The sequence below is a fragment of the Harpegnathos saltator genome, unplaced genomic scaffold (assembly GCF_003227715.2).
Source record: "Harpegnathos saltator strain DR-91 unplaced genomic scaffold, Hsal_v8.6 scaffold381, whole genome shotgun sequence".
Taxonomy (NCBI): domain Eukaryota; kingdom Metazoa; phylum Arthropoda; class Insecta; order Hymenoptera; family Formicidae; genus Harpegnathos; species Harpegnathos saltator.
In genome coordinates this window covers 1,826,552-1,849,174 of record NW_020230185.1, presented here as the reverse complement: position 1 = coordinate 1,849,174, position 22,623 = coordinate 1,826,552, and the positions used below count along the sequence as shown (strand labels likewise).

General features: G+C 41.0%; 2 protein-coding genes across 3 annotated transcripts in view; one reads left to right on the top strand and one right to left on the bottom strand.

The window, feature by feature from the left end:
- The first annotated feature begins 481 nt into the window (after nucleotides 1–481).
- Nucleotides 482–1,594, top strand: Vlet (COMM domain containing 10 protein valette). Its single transcript, XM_011156571.3, has 3 exons — nucleotides 482–700; nucleotides 806–1,169; nucleotides 1,293–1,594. Exons 1-3 carry the CDS (start codon nucleotides 669–671, stop codon nucleotides 1,491–1,493), a joined length of 597 nt encoding a protein of 198 aa, XP_011154873.1. The 5' UTR covers nucleotides 482–668; the 3' UTR covers nucleotides 1,494–1,594.
- Nucleotides 1,595–1,648: 54 nt separating this feature from the next.
- Nucleotides 1,649–22,623, bottom strand: part of LOC105192432 (uncharacterized) — a 40,112-nt gene continuing 19,137 nt past the window's right edge. For both annotated transcript variants that reach the window (XM_025300728.1, XM_011156572.3), the window contains 9 exons: nucleotides 19,732–20,043; nucleotides 18,891–19,115; nucleotides 17,914–18,222; nucleotides 16,953–17,252; nucleotides 15,026–15,331; nucleotides 12,831–13,133; nucleotides 3,348–3,507; nucleotides 2,723–2,883; nucleotides 1,649–2,237 (listed from right to left, as the gene is read on the bottom strand). In XM_025300728.1, coding sequence (XP_025156513.1) covers nucleotides 1,900–2,237; nucleotides 2,723–2,883; nucleotides 3,348–3,507; nucleotides 12,831–13,133; nucleotides 15,026–15,331; nucleotides 16,953–17,252; nucleotides 17,914–18,222; nucleotides 18,891–19,115; nucleotides 19,732–20,043 — 2,414 coding nt within the window. In that variant the 3' untranslated portion in view covers nucleotides 1,649–1,899. The remainder of the gene's footprint in view (nucleotides 2,238–2,722; nucleotides 2,884–3,347; nucleotides 3,508–12,830; nucleotides 13,134–15,025; nucleotides 15,332–16,952; nucleotides 17,253–17,913; nucleotides 18,223–18,890; nucleotides 19,116–19,731; nucleotides 20,044–22,623) is intronic.

Here is a 22,623-nt window from a genome sequence, read left to right as displayed (position 1 = left end):
GTCAGTTTTGATTAGTCCTTTCGTGTTTCATCAAATCATATACAGTACGCAATCACAATAGGGTTATCTTAGGTTCAGAAGAGATAGACAAAGAAAGAGATTGAAAATATGTCTCTATTTCTCTTGCAAGATTTTGATAAAACCTCAGTTAGGGCTATGGTACATAAAAAAACATAAACAGTAAAATTTAAACAGTAAGGAAATTAGCTAATCACGATCAATTATTCTCCGACCGTAAGGAGAATCGTCGATTGTGGTTGGTCAATTTACTTATTGCTCACGTTTCACTGCTCGTTTTTTTATGTGCCATAGCCTTAACAAAGCAGTTTTCTCTGTTGAACGCAGTCAAACTATGTTTTGGTTCGTATCGAATCAATTGATATTTAAATTTTTAAACGATACGTTAAGGTATTGTAATTTAAAATATCGATACAAAGTATCGAATATCAAATGGCTGACGTATCGATATTTTTAAATATCGATTCGGATCGGAACATCCCTAATGGACGCAAAAGAACATAACCTCTGACAGGGATTCATAACGTCAATGCGAACAGTGTGCGGTAGTCTTTCAACATTTATTGATAAATCTAAATTAATACTATGACAAGAATAAAGTACTATAAAGAAGCAGTATATAAATAACTGGAGAATTAATATCGTTAGTTATGATGGCTGCTTGGATCAGTATAACTCCAAAGTAGGTGTATTTTGATATTGCATCTATTGTCAATGCGCGTAAATACATTTATACAATACTCTTTCCCATAATAATCATTATTCTTTAAATATTGTGTTTCTCTAGATTAGAGCAAGGTTTAAAGGTAGTGAGCCGTATGGATAATAGCAAATTCCGGCTTCTGGTCAACCGTATATGCCAAAGCCTGCAAACTAGCAACAATACGAAAGTGTTCAATGAGGAAGAGGAAGAGAAATTATTGATTTCTTTAGATCTGACGAAAGATGAGCTAACTCTTCTATTGGATACCGTAACATCAATTTATACACAAGCTGCATGTAATATTGTCAAACCATCTATCATGGAAGCAGTTATGAAAGATAATTTTAAGGTAGACGATGAGAAAATATCAATCTTTACAAATGCATGGATTACCCATGGAAAAGGCATTGTGGAGAATCAGAGGCAACAATCCATTTTTCCCACACAGGTATTCTTAACATATGATTATATAGTTACAAAAATATTTCATTGTAGCTTGATCACTATGGTTTATTTGTGTCATTAGTGGCAAATTAATAAGGAATTAGCTGTATTCCTCATTTATTTCAAGGTAAAAGACATCAACTGGTGTTTGAATGTTCAATCGTCATCCTCTACAATTTCCAAAGATGCACGACCTGTGGCATTACTTCAACTAGGTCTTACTGGTGATAAGACGTCTATGTTAACTGTGGAATTTGATAAGAAACAACTAACAAGTCTCTATTATAATTTAGAAAAGATTCAGACTCAACTGGATGCTCTTAAATAATAAGCTTCAGATATCTTTTGTGTATACATTTATTGTAAATAGATAATAATTTGTCATGTGAAAATAGAATCCTTGATCTTTATATAAATTATATAAATCTATTGTATCTTCTTACATATTAACATACATAAAATTAAAACTATAGAAAACTGCAAAAAACACACAATATACATATATCTATTATATACTAATTATGTGATATTACATTTATACAAAATTTACTCTGGAAGGAAGTTCTCTTGGGAGAGTTGCATGAAGTACTGACGTTCGCTCATAATGTTCATAAGAACGAAGAAAGTACACTTTTTCTTTCTTTTATTTTCTTCTTTCAGAACAACTTTTTTTTTTATTTATCATTTCCTGTGATGCGAATGAAAAAACGTCTCGTATCGGCGAGATCGGCATATTACAATCCAACGTTCTCGTATATCTTGGACGTTTCATGGATTCTCTCTGCACGATTGTAGATGCGCGGACTCCGGTTCGACAGGACGCTGTCGATATTCGACGTGCGACTGCTCTCTGCAGCCGAAAATCCAAAATTGATCTTGCCCGAATTCTCGTTGTATCTGTCGTTGCAGCATCTCGCACTCCGCTCCCTTTCATTGGATGGTAAGGTTTCCAGGATCTCCGGTGTCTTGCGGATGAAGATACGTGTCTTGCACACCACCAGCACCACGACTATTATCATCAGGAACAGGATCATGGCCGTTAGAGCACCCACGATCCATCCTAGTTTCTTATCTGTACGATATAAGGGATGTTCGATTACAATCACCGTCAACCGTAAAGATCGCGATACGCAGTGTTTGCTGTTATCTAGATAAATCTAGATAAAATTATACAGATGATCATTTAGATTTAGATGATCATATAGATAAAGTTCTAACACCAAATTATTTTTATCTAGATAATATAAATATGTATGTATTATCTTTTATCTGCATATCAAGTTGAGAATATTATCTTTACTATCTTTTTAAATTACTTAAGATAATTCAGTCTACGTTGCTGCAAATGTTTAAATATTTGTTTTTGTGTCATTAGACACTTGCGTTAAGATAGGACTTGAGATTGCATTGGGATTCGTCCGTAATCAGGACAAAGCGCTGAGAAGAATTTACATATCTCCTCTTATCTTATCTGGCTAACTTTTTCAAAAATCGTTCTGGCACAACACTGGCGACGCGCAAGGATAAGTAAGCTCTAACGAAGCTTTTGCAGCGAACCTGCCAAGGTATTTAGCAGAACGAGCGATGCATTTCCTATCTCTATTTCGGCGTTCTCATTAGTGACGGTGAACTTGCAGGTCCATTGTCCCAGGTCGGAGTGATCCGGTTTGAAGACTAGTTTACATACACCCGTGATGTAATCCATTTGCACGTTGTGCCTGCGCCGCGATAGAAACAAGAACAGATGAATAAAAGCTGATTTCCACTATTCTACTACTACTTTTATATTTGCACAAATAAGTATAATTTTCGAGTCATCTCTAATGTTTCTTGTATAACAGATTCTTCCAAGACCCGAATACGGGACCTGAATAATGGCAAATGGGACAATCGTAACCATGTTGCAATTCAGAATTAATGCGATCCACAGAGAGGAAAACATGTTCAGTTAAATGAGCCAATTTTCTAACGAAATATGAACGATTCAGAAATCCCGATCGAGAATACCAGAATTCCGTTTAAGCCAAGCAGGAATCTTGATCATTTGGGCTGAATCTTAACAACTTTAGCCGGAACTTCTGAATCGTTCGTATTCATCGGAAAATTCTTTCAACTAAATATTTCTCTCTTTCTCTCTCTCTCTCTCTCATGTGCTATTATTATTGAATATATCGCGCATCACCTCATCTTCTTCGCTTGCTGGGGCTTGCTGGAGTTCTGATGTATATGAATTTTTGGAGCGTGTATCCAATGGCATTTAGTCTCCGACGATACGACTCCGACTCTACACGCGAGAGTAACCATCTGATGAGGTGTGGCCCAAACTGCGACAGTAACCGGCTCTAAAAATGACCGAAATGTCGGCGATCATTGCCGGAATCCACTCGCCGGTTTCTCGACGGTTTCAACCCTTGCAGCCTCGAGTTGTATAGTGCAGCCCGATCTGGTGATCTTGCGGATCTACAGCCGGGTCTACACTAGTTTACGTTTGTCCCGATATTTCAGGTCTCCACGGTATAGAGAAATACTTGACTTGGCTTTCGGCTTGGTCCAGTTCATTTTTTCAGGGGGAGGAACAACCTGCAACTGAATCTGATGGTTCAGGTTATTTCTTCCTCCCCGAAGAAGCGAACTGGAATGTTTACGGAACTGGGACGAAACGGAAACAAATCCACAACAGACGTGGCGCTAACTCGGAAAAATCAAGTAATTCATGTTTATTTGTCTATGGCAAAAGCAAAATTTCATCTTCTCTAAACACGAGTTTCCAAATTGGTCGGAACAACATCGTAATTCCACATACAATTCTCTAACGTTTCTTCCTTTATGATAAATTAATGTATCATGATCATTAATATCATCAGTATTATTATAACGTATGTGCGTTCTTTCTCTCTTAAATGAATCGATATAACGCGAACCTCTCGACGTGAATTACTCTCGAAGCTCGAGGGTGAAAACCTTCCTCTCGTAGAAAGTCTTCTTTTATCATCCCACTCACCCAAAAAGCCGCTAGATCTTCTATGCAGTTTTTCCGATGAGCGAACCACCTTGGCTACCAACCACCATTCGCTTGTGCATCGATGACTTTTGTGTGAGACTTGATAAGTGCTAGAATCGCGTTAGAGCGTGCATTCGCCGATTTCGCGTGTGTTAATCGCATGTGTTTGTTAAGTCGTCTTCGGAGGGAAACTTCGCGGGCGCCAGATTCATGAGAGACTCGCGTATCACTTCAACGAGAAGAGACATCGTGAGACATTCTGTATTAATGCCTCGAGAATGTTGAAGCGTTTCGTAAAAAGTATAAAGGATGATTCACTTTTAAGGCTTTCGATCCTTCGCAGTGGGACTCTTGTCCGGTGACGTCAGAAGTGAAGAAATCCATGCTAAAAATTGGGATTGCGTCGGAAGAAAAAGATTTATCCATACAACGACATCTCACGAAAAACAGTTAAATATGTTTTAAATATGGCATCATATTTGTTCTTTATGTGGGCCAAATTAAACTCAAATAAAAACCAAGTTAAGTGTTGGTTAGAATCTTATTTGTTTCGAATATAAAATAAAATTTGGACTCAGTTTTGGTTAGGTGCATGTTATAATATTAATATGATCTATACAGAATTTAAACGAGCCAGGCAAAAATTTCGAAAAATATGAAAGATATTAATAAACGTCAGACAAAATTGTATGATTTTCACTGATCATTACTTTTCTTAAATGGAAACCCCAATTTTTTATTATCATTATTTTCTACCTATTAATTTTAATAACTTTTGTCTGAAATATTTCTCAGTATCTTTCTCAGTATTTTTCGAAATTTTTGCCTGGCTCATTTAAAATGGAACATCCTATATATGCACTTGGACAAAGTTAATCTAATAGCAGGATCATATTTAAATTTCATTTGGATGCGTATTAAGGATACATGAATTGACACATGAAGGACATTTGAATTAAATTACTTTTAAATTTAATATTTGGTTTTTATTTGAATTAAATTACTTTTAAACTTAATATTTGGTTTTGATTGGTTTATTTGAATTAAATTACTTTTTTATTTAATATTTGGTTTTTATTTGAATTAAATTACTTTTCAATTTAATATTTGGTTTTTATTTGAATTAAATTATTTTTTAATTTAATATTTGGTTTTTATTTGAATTAAATTACTTTTTAATTTAATATTTGGTTTTTATTTGTGTTTAACTTGGCCCATGTAAAGGACAAATATGATGCCATATTCAAAACATATTTAACTGTTTTCCGCGGAATTTGCAGTCGGTTAAGCACACTATCCAAAATGCTCCGAGAACTTTATTTTTTCTAACAATCAGTGAATAATGATCAAAGTAACATAATATGCAACATTTTCCTTCTTAACCTATCCTATCTTTTCTCATCATTTTATCACGTTGGTTTTTCGTCTGTTTGCTGATTTCTTCGACAAAAGAGAAGTTTCCGGAGCATTTTGGAAATGTGTTCAATCGATCGTGCAATTTTACGGATATAACTTTTTACTTTCACGTAATCCGACGTAATTTTTAGCGTGCATTTCTTCGTTTCTGATGTTATCATTCAAGATGGCTGCGACGAGGAAACGGAACGGAGCTTAAAATACGATGTAACAACTCGAGACAATTCATCGAGATGACAGCTATTCGAGTTCTTTCGTAAGTCTCACACTTTTTTGGAGAATCGGCGCTCGCGACGTTTCGCTTTGAACGTCTCGAACGAACCGTCAAGATTCGACCGCGTTGTGCAAAACACATACACGCGTTCAGGACCCCCCCAAGGAGAACAGGAAATAGGATTACATGAAATCACTGTAAAAATAACGAGAAAGTGATCGGATCATGGTAAAAAAAGAAAAAAATGAGTTTCGGTAATCATTTTCTCGTCATTTTGACAACATCGTGATTTCCCGTCCGATTACCTGCCCGGGGACGCTTTCGAGCATGACAGGACCAAGTTTCCTGCAAGCTTCTCCAGGTGCGAGTGGAGCTTGGCGCGCGTGCGGTTGTCAGTGAATCCGGAATGATCGAAATGAGGAGGCCGCCGTGACGTTTTCGCACACTATTATTTATTCATGGACACAAAAACAGCTTACACAGCAACTCGGGCCGCTCGTCTGAGAACGCGCGGGACTTAGCGATACTTAATGGCACATGAAGATTCATACGCTCCGCGAGTAAGTCGTTGCTCGAGCTCGATCACGTTCGTGTCTCGTCCTGATTCTTTGTGGGACACAGCCGTCCTGATCTCCAGCCTGATTTCCAACGTGCGGATGAAATTCGCGCTGCGTCGCATCGGATGTGCACGAGGTGTGCGATAAAGAACGGTATGAGGTTCGAGGAAAGAGGAGCGTGTGCGAGTCCGCAAGAAGTATATCGAGCGATGACACCGTTCCTGTATCGCAGGATCGCACAGGCGCACGCGGTGACCTTTGCTTGTTGCCGAGAGCAACGAGCTGAGCGAACGTTACTCGTCGTGAACATGAATTTTCTGGACGCTAAACGCCTTAACTCTAAAAATTGTCTACTTAGCATTAGATGTAGTAACGGCTATAGTCGTGAGTAATAATGAAGTATTCGTAACGGACGTGTGCCAAGATCAGCCTCGAGCTAAACAACAAACGCTAACGGATAATCGTGACCGCGCGCGCGCGTGATGTGTTTGAAATTCAAGAGGAAGGGAGGGGCTCTATGCGCTTTCGGTAATAAATAATGCACGAGAGAGATACGAGGAAAGGGGCGTACCCCGCGTGTATGCGGCGCACTCGTGCCAATTGATCGCCGATGGCCACGCGCAATATCCTGAAGAGTCAAGATCTGGAAATTCGCAAACTGGGACAATATCTCCCGAAAGATCCGAGATGTAACACCGAAACCCGTGTTGTAATTATAAACTGAAAACTGTATGGACATGCACTGTCCTGAAAAATCAAAGTCTCGAAATTCGAAAATGGCAAAATAAGACAACTTGCCGAAAAGTTGTGATGTCGAGACCGGAGTATAATATAATTTTCCTAAAATGTATAATTATTCCAAAAAGTTATACTGCTTCGGAGACACATAGATATTATTTATCCATCAATTCCAGTCCTTCGTTGAGATGTACAGACATTAATGCGCCCAGGTGTACAGAGTGTAACACATATAGGTCAGTATGACGGGTTGCCTGCCCCTATTCGAACGTTTTTGATCGATGACAACAATCCAGTCTTATTTTCGATGAAAGAGGCGTTAAGATAGAAGACCGAAAATATGACCGCTTAATAGATGTCGTCGGTTAAGTTGCAATCAATATTTATACTGTGTTTCTGGCCGATCCATACTTTTGCAGAAGCGACCTTTTGTAGAAACATGGATGGAATATAGACTGATATTCATAGTCGGATCTTATATTTATTCCTCTTCTTTTAGTAGGATTATGTCCTGTTCATATTTTTAGTTCCGAGATCGGTTATTATAAAAACTGTGAGCATTTTTAAGTTCCCTAAGTCGGTTGCTAGCCGGGCTAGTAGGTTAGCTTAGGTTTAGATCGGCATGAATGTGGGCGGTTTGACATAAGTCAGTACGTACTGAGGTATATACTTTATGATACTTTATGGTACTGAGGCAGATACCGGCCATGAAGTGAATCCACTGTTTAACGTCTTCAGTTATATTTGAGACCGTCTTAAATTCATTTTTAGATGTTACACAAATTATTTCATTGGCTACAATGTACTGTCTAAGTTAATGAACTTAAGACGGTCTTAAAATATAAGATCTGACTATGAATACCGGCCATTGTATATGACTTCTCTAAATAATTCTATACCGTTCTTTCTAATCTTCAATTCCTATCGAACTTTTCAACGCAAGAAAGAAACTAAGAAATTACGTGAAATAAAACAATATGTCGTATTATTTATCTCCTTAACTATTACTCTGTAATTAAATCCGTAATGTTTATTTCTGTTTTATTTTTTTAAACATTTTTTTTAATTCAACGAGGCTCGACTCCCGTTAAATAAACGGTCAATAAACTGTTATAACGATCATTGCCAATATCATTATCGACAAAGTCAACGAGTGACTTTTTCGGCAATCCCTGCATTATCGTCCGAATAGGGGCAGGCAACTCGTCATGCTGACCTATATGTTACATCCTGTACATGCGGATATCTATCCATCCATTTACGTTCTTCGCTGAGATTTGCAGATAATAATGCGCCCGGGTGTACAATGAGACGGTTTTAATATTTCGGTAGCTTTGTAATATTGTATATTTCGGGGGATTATCTCGATATGTAGACCTTGATATTCCGGTTTTTCAGGAAACTGTCCTACTTTTTGTAAATTTCGGTACATTCCTCTCCGGGACAACGCGTGTCCGCCGGAAATTGCCGTACTTTGTGAACTTCGGTACGCTTTTTGTTCGGGACAACACGTGTCCAGCAATTTACGCACTATTACTAGACTATCTGGATAAAAGATTCAGGCAACCTTTAGTTTCAGCAAATATGTCGAGTCTGGTGTTGTCGGCTTGTTTATCGTCCGCGACTTGTCCGAGGTGTGTACGTATTAAAAGAGTCGTCGCGCGACAGCTGGAGTTCTAAAAGAAACGAGAATATCCGTGATGACCGCTAAGATAGAGCGAGACGATACAGACACGATATCGCGCGATTACTCCATCGCAGGTGATTTACTTCGGAATTCTTCGGAACGATAAGTTGCCCGTCCGTCGCTATGAATCCGACGTGAAGATCTTTCGCTCGATCTCTTAATCGTTCTCTATGACCTACGAATTCGAGGACAACTCTGTGCGTCACGTTGCGGAATGCGTTGAGAGCTTTCGTCCAAACGATTTCCTCGCGCCAAGGGACGACGACTATTAAGGCTAGCGCGATCGGCTCGCGCTCTGTCTACCTAGAGCGACTATTCGCTACGCTAAATGCAAAATCGTTCGAGCCGTTAAGAACATAAATAAGATGGAGTGAGAATGACATCGTTGATGGCGAATGTTTAACAGCATGATGGGGAGTGCGCTTCGACGCGTCTACATCGTGAAGCTGCTCGTCGACTGAAAACAAATGTACAAAAATAAAAAAGAAAATCTTGCCCGACGCTCAAACGGAACACGAAACTCAGCATCTCAGACATTTCCACCGCTCTAATCAGCGGACATGCATTGTCCCGAGATATCCAAATATCGAAAATTGAAAATTTCCTGGCGAGATGTCATAAATTCGAATATTGAGACAAAATATCTTGAGAAACAATTTTTCATAAATGCGCAATTGTTTTCAGGAGAAAGTGTCAGCTCGAAAACGGTGCACGTGTTGATATCTGCTCACTCGCGTCACACTCTCGAGCAAACTGAAATTAGACGAAATGTGAATAATATTTTGGTGTCTTCTGTTTTCTTTTATATTCTGTTACGTAACCTTGTTTCTCTGGCTTTTCTCGTTTCACCTTGCCTCGAGATTCGGATTTCGAGTATTATGACTTTTCTAGGGAAATTGTTCCACTTTTTAAATTTCGATGCCCTTTCTCTCGGAACAATGCACATCCACCCTCCGAATCTATTGACATGAAACTCGCTCGACGAGCGGATCCGACACATCCCACCCACGATAGTCTTCGGGATGTTGGGCGAGGATCCACGATCGATCGGCGAGATCGGTACTTTCACTTTCGCCGCGCGCGACTCCTGGCCGATTGGCTTTCCATCGCGGATCCTCGCTATTCGAACCCGGATTTACAAGTCGATGATCGAATCGATATCCGAAGTCAATGATTTTTCGGATCGTTCGATTTGATAAAGACTCGAATTCGCATGACGATCGTGTCGATGTATAGTCGGTATTTATATATCGATTGATCGATTATTAATGATCTAGTCAGTATCTGTCAATCGATATACGAACGTATCGACTTCGACTTGAGTATGATATAAATCGAATAACGACTAAATATCGTCGACATCTACACAATGGCTCTATTCTTTTTAGCTGCACTGCTGAACTGGTGCAATAGGTTAGAGTGAGAAAAAATATAGAGTTGCCTCGCTCTAACTTATTGCACTAGTTCAGCAGCGCAGCTAAAAAGAACAGACGAAAGACCTTCCAGATATTAAGCGAAATCTTTGAGATATCGAATAATCGATTGTTGCTTTCTACACGATTTCAACTTGACTTCGACTTGGATTCTTTATCGACTTGTTGACCCGAGGAGTACACACAGATGTGGGACGATGAATGTGCGCGTCTTGTCTTTCAATCGGGACGATCGGGACAGCTATATATCGTGTTGTCGGTCAGCTCCACAAATGAGAATGATGATACCGATGAGGCAGAGACATCTCAGAGATATGTCGCTTACAAAGTAAACCAGTCGAGAGCGATCTATTTTCTCAAATGAAATCCTTGATATGGTCTGACGAGCAGAAGGCATCTCGAGGTCGTGAAGATTCGTTCGATTTTCCGCGACACGAGAGCTCGTCGTCATTCAATCGACGTTCGCCAGGACGTCGCGAGGCTTCGCCCGAGGTCTAGACGACTGCAGATAATCGCGAATTCATGGTCTACACCTGTGTACACACTTGCTTGCAAAATGGTTTAGACACAATGAAATAAAGAGCTTAGCGAATTGTCACGATCGAGAGCCGCTATTGATAGGCCTGCAGGCGGTGATCGGTTATGACAGGAGAGCTGAAGTGACAGTGCACGGTGTAAAGGTCGAGCTTTTATCACGTCCTTATCTGACAGATGAGAGAGTATCACGCGACACTTATAGTTTTTCCTCAATTCTCCGTTGCAGTTGTGACGTCGGCTGTTTCGCGCGCTGTCACTTCGGCTCTCATCGTGACCGATTTGCCGAGGAAAAAGTAAGTGAAAATGAAAATATGCAGGTAGAGAAGAAGAAGAAGAAGAAGAAGAAGAAGAAGAAAAAGAGGAAAACAACATGAGAATGCATTGCCTTCGTGTTCCGAAGCTGCCGAGTTACGTCGCTCGTCGCCAGTCAATTCGCCGAGTTTCACGAAGGAGATTACTCCTGCCCGAAGGACAAGGTCCTCTCGCACACGGTGGCACGCGTATCCTTATGACGCGAGGTCCCCTTCGCGTATTTCGCGCGATGAAACGATCGATGATCTCGATGGGGCGCGTAACGTGACAAAATATCCGTTTCGGGCGTATCAGGCTTTAGAGAAGTGCGATGTGTCGCGAGCACTGCGATTTGTCCTTCCTCCAGTACGTAATACGATAAGCAATTGGATTTTTTTATCGCAATCGCGCCTGCGATTCAAAATCACACGCTGCTCGAAGTTGCACTTGTAAGCGCGAAAAGTCGCATGCGACTTGAAATTGGATATGATGAAAATCAAAGTGACTCTCGATGCAAAATCGCGTTTGCGATATGAAGTCGCATTTATGCATTTTATGATACAAAACTGTGTGTTGCAGCTTAAGGTACTTCTACCCACGTCATTTTGATCGTAATGTCAGAAACGAGAAAATCACACGTTAAAAATCCTTGCGTGCTATTTTCAGATAAAAAGATAGTTGTATGAAAGGATACTTCAAATCGCTAGAGTATACTTGTAAAATGCTCCGAACATTATTCTTCTCCCTTTCAGTCAATCAACAACCGTAAAGTGACTATGAAATGAGGTTTAGTCACATGGAATGATTGCGCATGCGCGTTATACTATTTCATGGCTGTATTTCATGGCTGTCGATTGACCATCAAGAAAGCAGAATAGTTGCCGGAGCATTTTACAAGTATGCTTAAGTGATTTGAAAAATATCCTCTCATACAAATATTTTTTTATTCAAGAATGACACAAGAATTTTCAGCGTATCATTTCTCATCTCTGACGTTACAATGCGATATGGCCGTGGCATGGAGACATGAATCTTAAGGTCGCAACCTTAATTCAATTTTTAACGACGGCGTCAGAAGCGAGAAATCCCAAAATTTCTATGGATTACGTCAAAATAAAAAATATATCTGTGAAATACCACTTGCGATCGATTGGGCACTACTCATTTTCAAAATACGCCGGAAACTTTTTTCTTGCCGAAGCAATCAACAAATAAGTGGAGAATCAACGTGCCAAAATCATAAGAAAAGATAGATTAAGAGGGAAAGTTTGCGTATCATGTAAATTCTACGGTTATCTTCTGATTGTGTTGGAGCGAGAGCAAAGTTCTCGGAGCATCTTAGAAATGTGATCAGTCGATTGCAAGTGTCATTCTCTAAATATATCTCTCGATCTCGACGTATGCCGTAAGAAGCTTACGCGCGGATTTCCTTTTCTTCTGCCGTCATCAGCCAAGAGTTTCGCGACGGAGGGCCAGAGCCAGGGCGACGGAGCCTTTAGAAAGATCGCATCGCGGTGCGCAGTCTCGTAAATCGCATTCCTCTACCAGAGATCGCCCGCCAGATCCAAGTATTCGTAGAAAGCGAACCTTGACAGTACGTAACCAGTGTGGCTCACGATACACGTTCGACTCGCGTGCACGATACCTGGAGAGAGAATCGGGGAGGTCTCCATGTACCGCGACAACGCGGCGACGCGATGACGCGGTGCTTCCCGTGCGCTCCACCCTTCACCGTGGCGGAGAAGCGGCGCTGGATCGTCTCAGGTCGACGATCCAGCTACTCGACGATACCTGGCTCGAGGAGGCTCAGTTTCGCGGGTGGTGCGTCTGTGTAGTTCTGCCGGCCGCGTATCCTGGCGCCACAGGTCCACAGGCCCTCCTGCTCGGCGAGAGCGTGGCTGAGACGGACGCTGCAGTCCCGAGCCTCGTTCCCGGCCGCCGGGAACTGCTTCACCACCACCGTGGTGTTGGAGTTCACCGGGGTGAGAGACCAACGGCACTGCTCCACCGTCGAAGAGGTCACGCAGCGCAGCAGGACGCTGCCGCCGGACGAAATCTGGATGTCCTGCGATAGCTCCGAGAACTTTACTTCGTCTGGAAGAAGATATTATTATTGGGTAACCAAAAAAATATGCGGTTTTGTGCATTGAAAATTAAACCATATGCTCCGTACATGGATCCATTTTCAATCATGCTGAAATGAAAGGTTATATGGGCTCGTCGTGCACAAATGTCAGTGTAGAAAAGCTAACGTATAAAAACGAAAAACATTTTTGCTCGTAAAACCATACTAACGTATGTAGTATAATGGATGCCATCTATCCACATTGGCAAGAACTTATCTAATATTAAGTAAGACACAAATTTTGATGAATTCCATGACAGAAAATTTTGTGTGTGTGTGTGTGTGTGTGTGTGTGGACTAAATAATTTTATTAAAAACGACTTATTCATTCGACTAAGTAATGTCATTTTCTACTATCCAATAGTATATTATACACATCTATATATTTGTAAATATTTACCACAAAACTGAATCGGTCACGACATTTTTTATTTGCTAGGCAAAGCTTTCGCGCTCATTCCCAATATCTTCAACTTATTTTCTTGTTAACTATAATTTTCTACTATATAACATCAATAAATGTCAGGCAACTATGCAGATAAGATGCACATAAACGCAGATAAGACGTATTTAATAAAGATGTGCGAATTAAGAATTTTTATGTCGAATCGAATCGAGTCGAGTCTCATTTTTTAAATTCGAATTCAAATCGAATCGAATCAAATGAAATCGAATCAAATCTTTAAAAAATTTAACATGACTATTAAACATGCAAATAATGATGGAAGATTTTAATATGAAAGGGAATATTGATATTGTAATATCATCTTAAAGTAAAATATATATTTAAATAATTAAAGTAATTTATAATTAAGTTATTAATTATAAGTTAAGTTAATTACAAATTAAATTTTTAAACATACAGGTTCAGATGGCCCGTTTTGTAGCTGATGCACACCAACGATCATGTATTTGATTCCTATTCGAATTATTTGAATTCGAATCATAGGGATTCGGATTCGAATTCGAATAGTTCACACATCTCTAGTATTTAAATAGATTTTAGACATTCTTCAAGCATGTGATGACTGAAAGACAAAATTTTTTGAAAATTTCCTTATATATTTCATTGCATTTTGTAAATTAAGAAGAATAAAAAATTATTCTTGAGTCAACGAAGTGAACTTTACATAAATGTTGTGTGTGAAGTCACTAAGATTATATTTTTATTTCAAGTGAGATATTTTAACATAAATGCAAAAAATGGAACTAAGGTTGGAAGGAAATGTCCGGACGGAAAAGTAACCAGATATTTAAGCGCAGGTCATTACAAAAAATATAATATATAATATTAAGAATAGTTTTGATATAAATATTTGCATTTATTCGAAAACTTAAGATTCCCTTAAATAGAGAAAAATGATTTGAAAACCAGTGTATATCTGTTATTAGTGAAATATTCACACAAGTAATGAAGCGCATTAACGTACGAGTGATTGGACAGTTGAAATAGGTTATGGCCCAATGTTCGAATATACTTGTCCCAGTGTTTGGCCACAATTAGAAAATTAGTATGTGCTAACGGGAAATAATATAAATATAGATGCTCAAACCATAAGTGCATACTTATTTAATTAATTTTTATTTTAACACAAAAGTATCAAATTGGATATATCTTTCTTCCAACTAATTCGTCAAATATTGTTGGAGTTTCTTTTTTATAATAATTATTACTTCCATTCATTATTATTAAAATAAATAATAAATATTTATTTTCGAAGTGGTCGGATACTGAGACGTGTCCGGCCACTGGGACGTTTACCTTAGTTGCAATTGCTGCATCTGTCATCATTGATTACGAAGCAATTGAAGACGAACTGAGAAGACGATCTTGAACGTAAGTCACTGGACGGACACTCACCTTGCTCGAAAACCGTGAGTTTGGCCGGCGGCGACGTCAGAACGGTGTTGAGCGACGCGATCGACACTTGGCAGCCCCAGTGGCCTTGCTTCTCCACGTACACGTGCGGGAGATTCAGCGAGCAGTCGCGACCGAGGTCGCCGTTACTCGGGAATTCCTCGACGACGATCTCAGAATCGCTGCTGTGTAGCGGACGCCAGGTCCACGCGCACTTTTCCACGCGACTACTGGTGACGCATTTCAGCGTGGTCTCCGTGCCAACCAGCACCGCCATGTCCGTCGGCACTTGGACGAAATTCACCTTAGCTAAAATTAGTCGACGTGATAACGGCATCGCGATAACGGAGTTACGAGACACGAATTAAGCACGTTCGCGCTATGGCGCCCCGGCGGATAAGCTGACGAAGCCTCTTCTCCTTCTCTTTGTCGAGGCACGTAGAAAAGATGAGCAGCCGCGCGAACTCGGAGAAATTCTTCACGGTGCGTGACGGACGTTAAATGCCGAGTTCTCTCTACTGATTGCCGATTACATTCTCTCGTAGTAATTGATTATTAGAGTCTTAGAAACTTGGAGAACATAGCGGAAGAAAACGAGATCCGCACTCGCGGATGTGCTTTTCACTCTGAAGTCGAAATCAGGAATCGTAGAATTTGGCAATAAATATTCGCCAGTCACCAAATCTGAATTTAAATCCAATTTGAAGTCATACCAAAGTCACGTCCTTTCAACACAACGATTTCCGATGTCACGAATTTTATAAGGAGAAAAATGTTTTCGTTTCGTGAGACAACTTTCTAGTGAAATATGGACGATGCAGAAATTCTGACTGTTACCAAAATTCGGGTCTGAATTATCAAAATTTCTAGTTAACGTAAACGGGATATGGATATCTTTAATCAGAATTTCTGAATCGTTCAAATTTCATCAGAAAATTGATTCGTTCTCAACCAAATATTTTTCTCCGGGTATACAAACGAATTCGTTTTCCAAAAGAACCGTTTCTCGATACGACGTACAACAATCGGATCAAACGACACTCGCAGCAGGGGATCGTAAAAGTTTTAATCCTTTTCTCAGTCCTCTAGTGTAATTATTCTGAAATGAAATATTTTTTCTTTATATTTTTGTAAAGTTGATATTGAACTTTCTAAAATGCCATCCATATTATGATTCATTGGTGCACATAACTTTAAAAATAACAGTTGATACAATGAGCGACGAAAAACTTTATATTCGATACACTGCATTCGATATGAATTTCAGCAAGAAGAAATCTTAAAGCTTGTAAATTCATTTGCTCTGTTCTTGGGGAAAATATTGTATCCCACAATATTAGTTTCGTTGCTTTAAAGCTCTAGAATTCCACGAAAGGTCGAGACCGACAATTTGGAAGCGTTGTTGAGTGAAAATCTGTCCCAAACGTAAGTAGAACTTGCAAAACAGCTCGGAGTAGACCAAGCAACAATTTCGAGGCGACTTCATGAAATTGGAAAAATTCAGAAACTCGGAAAATTGGTGTGGCATGAATTGTCGCGAAACAGCATTATCCGCCGGTTGACTACGTTTCATTGCTTTCCAGAGAGTGCGAAAAAATTATTTTGTCGAAAGTTGTTACTGGCGATGAAAAGTGGATTATGTACGATAGCTCTAAACGCAGGCATTTGTGGATGAACTCCGCGTAGCCTTCTATATCAGTAACAGAACCAAATATTCAAAAGGGTCCTTTTGTGCATTCGATTAGGATGCGGAAGGTTATGTGTACACCAATAAATCATAATGAATGGCGTTTTAGAAAGTTCAGTGTCAATCTTACAAAAATGGAGGAGATACGTCAATTTAAAATAATTACATTAGATGCTGAAATAAGACTAAAACTTTTGCATACACCTGATATTTCCGGATGAAAGCGACAATGTCGTTGCGTACCAGTGGGCAAGAGGCTGACGGTGGCCGCAGGAGCCGTATGCAGGATCCCGTCGGGCGTCAAACGGACTCCGCAGGTCCATAATCCTTCCTCATCGTAAAGTATGTTTTTGAATCGCACGGAACAGTCGTGTTCGGCGTCCTTGTTCGGGCCAAATTTCTTAACCACCAGCGGTTCCTTGCTCGAGTTCGACGCCCTCCACGACCACTCGCACTGTACCACCGGCTTGTTCGCCAGGCACCTCAGAAAGACCGACTCGCCGGCAGCAACCTGCACGCCGCGCGACAGCTGCACGAACTCGACTATAAAAGGGAAACGAAAGCTCTCGGTGGTTTTTCGATCGTCCGAGCTACTCTGACGCCGGCGAACCGTGTTGAATAAAATGCTTCAGACAATACGACACGAATATTTTTCGATAACCAGCGTGTGAAAAGGTTGTCGGAAACGAGATCTCAAAAATCTGAGAGATCTGAGATATTGCAGCGACGATTTTTTACGCGAAAGATCTAAGAAATGTAAGTAATGGTTGCTTATATAAAATTTAGAGGATTTAAGCAAAGATTTTTTACATAAAATTTAGAGGATTCAAGTATTCAAAGATTTCTTGCGCAAGAAAAGTCTAAGAAACTTGAATAACAATCTCTTGTATGAAAGAATCTAAAGAAATTAAATAACGATTTCTTATGTAAAATATAAAAAGTATAAGTAACGACTTCTTGGAATTTGAGCAATTTTTTACGAAATGAAATTTAAGTAACGACTTTTTACTAAAAATCTAAGGAATCTTGAGAAAAGTTGAGTAAAGGTTTACGTAAAATCTGAGGAATTTAAATAATAGTTTCTTATTATCGCTCAAAGTACGTGTTAAATTTGTATCATCATTGTTGCAAATGGGAGGGATTGCGAGTTCAATCGATTTGTTTGGAAGAAGACACGAAAGAAAAGAAATGAAGGGAGCGATACCTTCCGATATGAGGAACCGAACAGGAGTCGACTGGGTGAAGGAGGAATTCGGGTCGATTCGCGCTCCGCAAGTCCAGTAGCCTTCCTGCTCGGGCAGGACGTTCTTGAACTTGATACTGCATTCCGTGCTGTCGTTACCGAAGGCTGGAAACGATTTCACGTCGAGGTTCCAGGGCTGCGACTGGTTGAGTTGCCGCCAGGACCACTGACATTCTCGAACCGGCGACTTCGTCTGGCACATTATCTGCGCCGAGGATCCCGCCGGCACCTCGATGATATTTTCATGCTTCACGAACGTGATGAGGATGCCTAGGAGACACGAATGCACCGATTGCATCTCTCATAGTTCTTGTGCCCTCATCTTTTACTTTGGAGGCCATTACGTATGTGCGTATAATTTACGTACATCCCTAAAGCGTACATTGCAGGCAATAATTAATCTGTAAGTAAACACACATCTCCGGACACTCGTCAATACCGACGAGTGACGGGTGACGACGGCATCTCACGTCGAAAAGTTCTTGATGCAGGAAATATTGTGACAGTAGGTATGACTGACGAAGACAAACAGCTGTGTCAAGCGTGTTTTGTCACCAAGAATTCGAGGCCGTCCGAAAGCAACTGCGTAAATACATCGCGATTATTCGCCATTCCTCGCGAGAAAATACGCCGACGATCGACGAGAGACGGTAAAAAGCGATAGCGTGATGTTTTATGGATTTTTTTCGAACCGCCTCTTTATTCAACGAGAAAGGGACAGAGAGAAAGAGAAAAAGACTCGATATAAAAAAAAAAAGAAAAATAAAGGAAAACGCACATTACGTCGCGCGTTTGCGCGTCCATTTGTCCTTGATGAAAATAAACCAATAATCGTGTGAAAAGAGTGGAATCAGAAATTTGAGTAAAACACAATTGAACTTGATCAATTCGAGTTATCGAGCGACGACCAAAGGGTCTGCGAGCGAAGTGCGCCCTACCGTGATTAGCATTGACAATGCTGAGCTTGGCCGGTTCGGTGTTAGTGAAAGGATCCGTCGTGGAGATTCTTGCCGCGCAGGTCCAGTATCCCGTCTGCTCGTGCTTGGTGCTGGAGAATCTCACGGAGCAGTCGTTGCTGTTGTTCCCGAACGCTGGAAACTGTCGTACCGGCAGCGGGTGGGTCGTGGGAGTCGCCGTGGTTGAGATCGGCGAGATCACCGTGGCTGAAATCACCGATGATAGATCCGAGCGTGAACGGCTGCGATGAATATTCAGCGCGCAGTTGCAGAAATTACGGACGATCAATGCCCTCGATAACCGGACCAGGAAAGAGATAAGCCTACCGTTTCTAAGAGTAGTCATTGGCGCAACGATGCGCTGGAATCCTGAGAATCGCTACGATAATTCGCGATTTTTCACTCATATTTTTCATTAGTCCGAATTAAAGGATGAACGTATCCCCTCCCCTCAAAAAGCAACTAAATAACCAAACCAAACGAATAATCCAGTAAGACTCTGCCTGTCGAACGAAACAAACCGTTGCCCGCCGATACCGAAGAGGGCACCTATTAGGAGTGTGATTTAGTCCTGAGGATTTTTTCCTCAAAAATACGGATCGGTTCCTGCCATTCCCTTGAAATAAAAAAAAAAAAGAAAGGAAATTATAACGGATATAATTATGGGTATAATCACAGATATTTCAAGGACGCGACTTTTCAACAACGCATGTACTCGGGAGCGGCTCGGAAGGGTTAACCGCAAAGAATTCGCGAGTTATTTAATGAAAATTCGCCAAGAAGGATCGTCAAATTGCGACGGGAACAATGCGGTCGCTCTTACTCGTGGAGACCGGCGGGCTTTCACTGATGTCCGGAAGCGGCAGGTGAACCGGTGGCAATGGCTGCCAGGACCACTGGCACTCGGCCACAGGATCGGCGGTCCGGCATGCCAGCAGAACGGACGAGCCGAGTTCCGTTTCCGTGTGCTCCGGGACGTCGACGAACACCACGGAGGTCGGCGGTGGCTTCGTCCCTGGCATCACGTCGTCCATGGAATGACCCTTCGTTTCGGGAAGGGCTGTCTCTTCCGCGACATTTGCGACCTCCACGATCGTACTCTTGTTAACGGGGCTCTCGTCGGCCACGGGAAGACCTGCGAGTGTGAGATAAGCGACCATGTTATCGCAAGTGATTCAAGTCACGGACGACGTGGACGCACTCGCTTACGAAGGGAACATAGCGTCATTAGCGGTTCACGGCACAGATAGTGTAGTTAAACGAAGGAGACGGAAACGGAGGCGGAGGAAGGAGGAGAATGGAAGAAGCAAGCTTCTACTCTTGCAAAATGGCTGCTAAAGGTAATCGGCGGTGCAGCTATTGACGATTAATGGGATCTGCTCTTACCGGGGCGGTCAAAATGACAGGTTCGAGAAAAATGTCTGAGGAAAAATCTTCTGAAAAAGTGCTAATTGTTCACCAAGGCCACCTTCTTAACGAGTTTGATCCTTTTACATACGTTGTCCCTGAGTGACATCCGAAAGATCATACACGTCGTTCATTGTTCATTAGAAAGTTATCAAGAAAAAAGCTTGAAGATCGTGATAAGTAATTTGAGAACTAAAAGCGGTATTAACTCAAGGTTATTAAAAATATAAAACGCATCGTTATGAAGATTCGAATAATTTTTCATGAGAGCTTATAAAATAGTCGTTTGACCGTTCTCTGGTATATTCTCCGCGTTAAGTCTCGTAGATGTTCGCCACGGCCATATTGCACAGTGACGTCAGAGGCGGGAAATGACACGTTGAAAATTCCTGCGTATCATTTTCCCGAATAAAAAGTACGAGAGAATATTTCAGACCGCTGAAGCATACCTGTAAAATACTCCGTACACACCATACTTCACCCTCGATGGTCAATTAACGACCATAAAATGACTGTAATATGAAATTTATCGCATGCGCATGCGCAATCATTCCGCGTAACTAACCTCACATCACAGTCATTTTACGGCTCTTTATCGACTTTCAAGAGAGATAGCGTCCGGTGAATTTTGCAAGCATACCGAAGAAGAGTATACTTCTTCGTACAAATATCTTTTCATTCGGAAAAAAGTGGCACGCAAGAATTTTCAGCACGCGCTTCTTCGCTTCCGTCGCCATCATTAGTCGAGAGTTCCATGGCAGCCCTTCGAAAGGGCCGGAGATACGCGGGCGAAATCTCTTCATGGACCGCATCCGCAGGAAGAGCCGAGGGTGTGCAGGCGGGAACAAGCCAACATCGGGACGAAGAGGCGAAGACGCAACGGCCGATGCGAAGGAGAACTTGAGCGAACGGATATGTGGGACACGATGGGCAGGAAGCTACGATCGTCACGTAGATAATCACCTTGCGTCGCGCGTTTGTCACCGTGTGCGGACGGGATCAGGGTCGGATCGACAGGTCGACTCGGCGACAGAATCGTCCGAGTCTTCAAAAGCAAAAGTAGCCGCCGTGTTCGTAGCGTTCCGTGTGTGCGGAAACGATAAAGCTTACGTAAGTAAGCGCTTATCCGCGAGTCGGAAACACACAGTGTAGCGCCCGAAGAGTACGACTGAATTTGCCTCGAACAGCATGAGAAATAATATCCGTATTCGTAGTTCTTCCTTGAGAAATAAAGATTCCTTACTCCTTATTTTACATTTCATAAATCTTCTTTGACCAAGCAAGGAGCCTTACTGGCTTATCTCAAGGGAAGTCACGAGCTTCCTTGAGGAGGAAATGTTGTCTTAAATCTGTTCGTTTTCGCTGCTCTTCCGAACTAATGCACAAAAGTGCAATAAGTTTTGAGCACTTGATGCGCGGAATAAATTATAAACATAACCTGCAACATTTGCTTTTGTCCCATTACAATTTATTTGTGATGTCGCGCTTTCAAACTGAAAGTATATAAAGGAAAAAAAGGATAATGGACAACGAATTTTTAAATGATTCTGACGAAGAATTTTTTTTTCGATAACCTCCTCAGCGATAAGCTGCGCCAGGAGCATTCGCTCTTGCTCCGTATAATGTACGCTTTATATTTATTCATATTGCAATATGCGTTGCTAAACTGATGTTAGGTTATAGTTGCGTTCCGCGATATTCACTGCTAGTACTAAAAATCTATAGCTCGTGTCACGTATATTATAGAGTTTCAGTACTGACAGTGAATATCGGAACGCAGTCTTCCTTCCTTCCTTCCTTCCTTCCTTCCTTCCTTGAAGGAAGACTCGAGATCCATTTGTAAGGTGGCCTTGGAGATTCAAGGAATCCTTCATCGAGGCTTCCTCCATCCTTAAGATAAGGAAAGACTATGAATACGGGTATAAGTCTCGGTGGTCTTTTCGATTGATGAGAGACGATACACGGAGGCGGGGATGAATCAATTGCGTGCATTTTTGATGGCGTAACAGTTAAATTTCAAGGATATGGATTTTCGAATGAAAACAGCGGCAAGGTTCAAACGGACGTCGCGGAGAAACAGGGTCAGAACGAAGATCAGGGTTAATGAAATCCTGGCGAAAACCACCTTGTGGTAGTTTGTCTGCTTGTCGTTGCTTATTTTAGCCGATTATTTGCAGGGAGAGAAACAGAAGAAAGAAAAGAGAAACGTTTTCGCTCATCGGGACTGAATTGCCCTCGCGAAGATTCTCAACGTTCGATTATTATAGCTATTTCAGTAATTCTACTGCGACGCATGAAATGTACTAAA

Excerpts from the sequence above, each read along its gene's own strand:
- Vlet (XM_011156571.3), top strand. The coding sequence starts at position 669 with ATGATGGCTGCTTGGATCAGTATAACTCCAAA. Across the intron at positions 701-805 it reads TGGATCAGTATAACTCCAAA|ATTAGAGCAAGGTTTAAAGG; the intron begins GTAGGTGTATTT and ends GTGTTTCTCTAG. Across the intron at positions 1,170-1,292 it reads AATCCATTTTTCCCACACAG|GTAAAAGACATCAACTGGTG; the intron begins GTATTCTTAACA and ends ATTTATTTCAAG.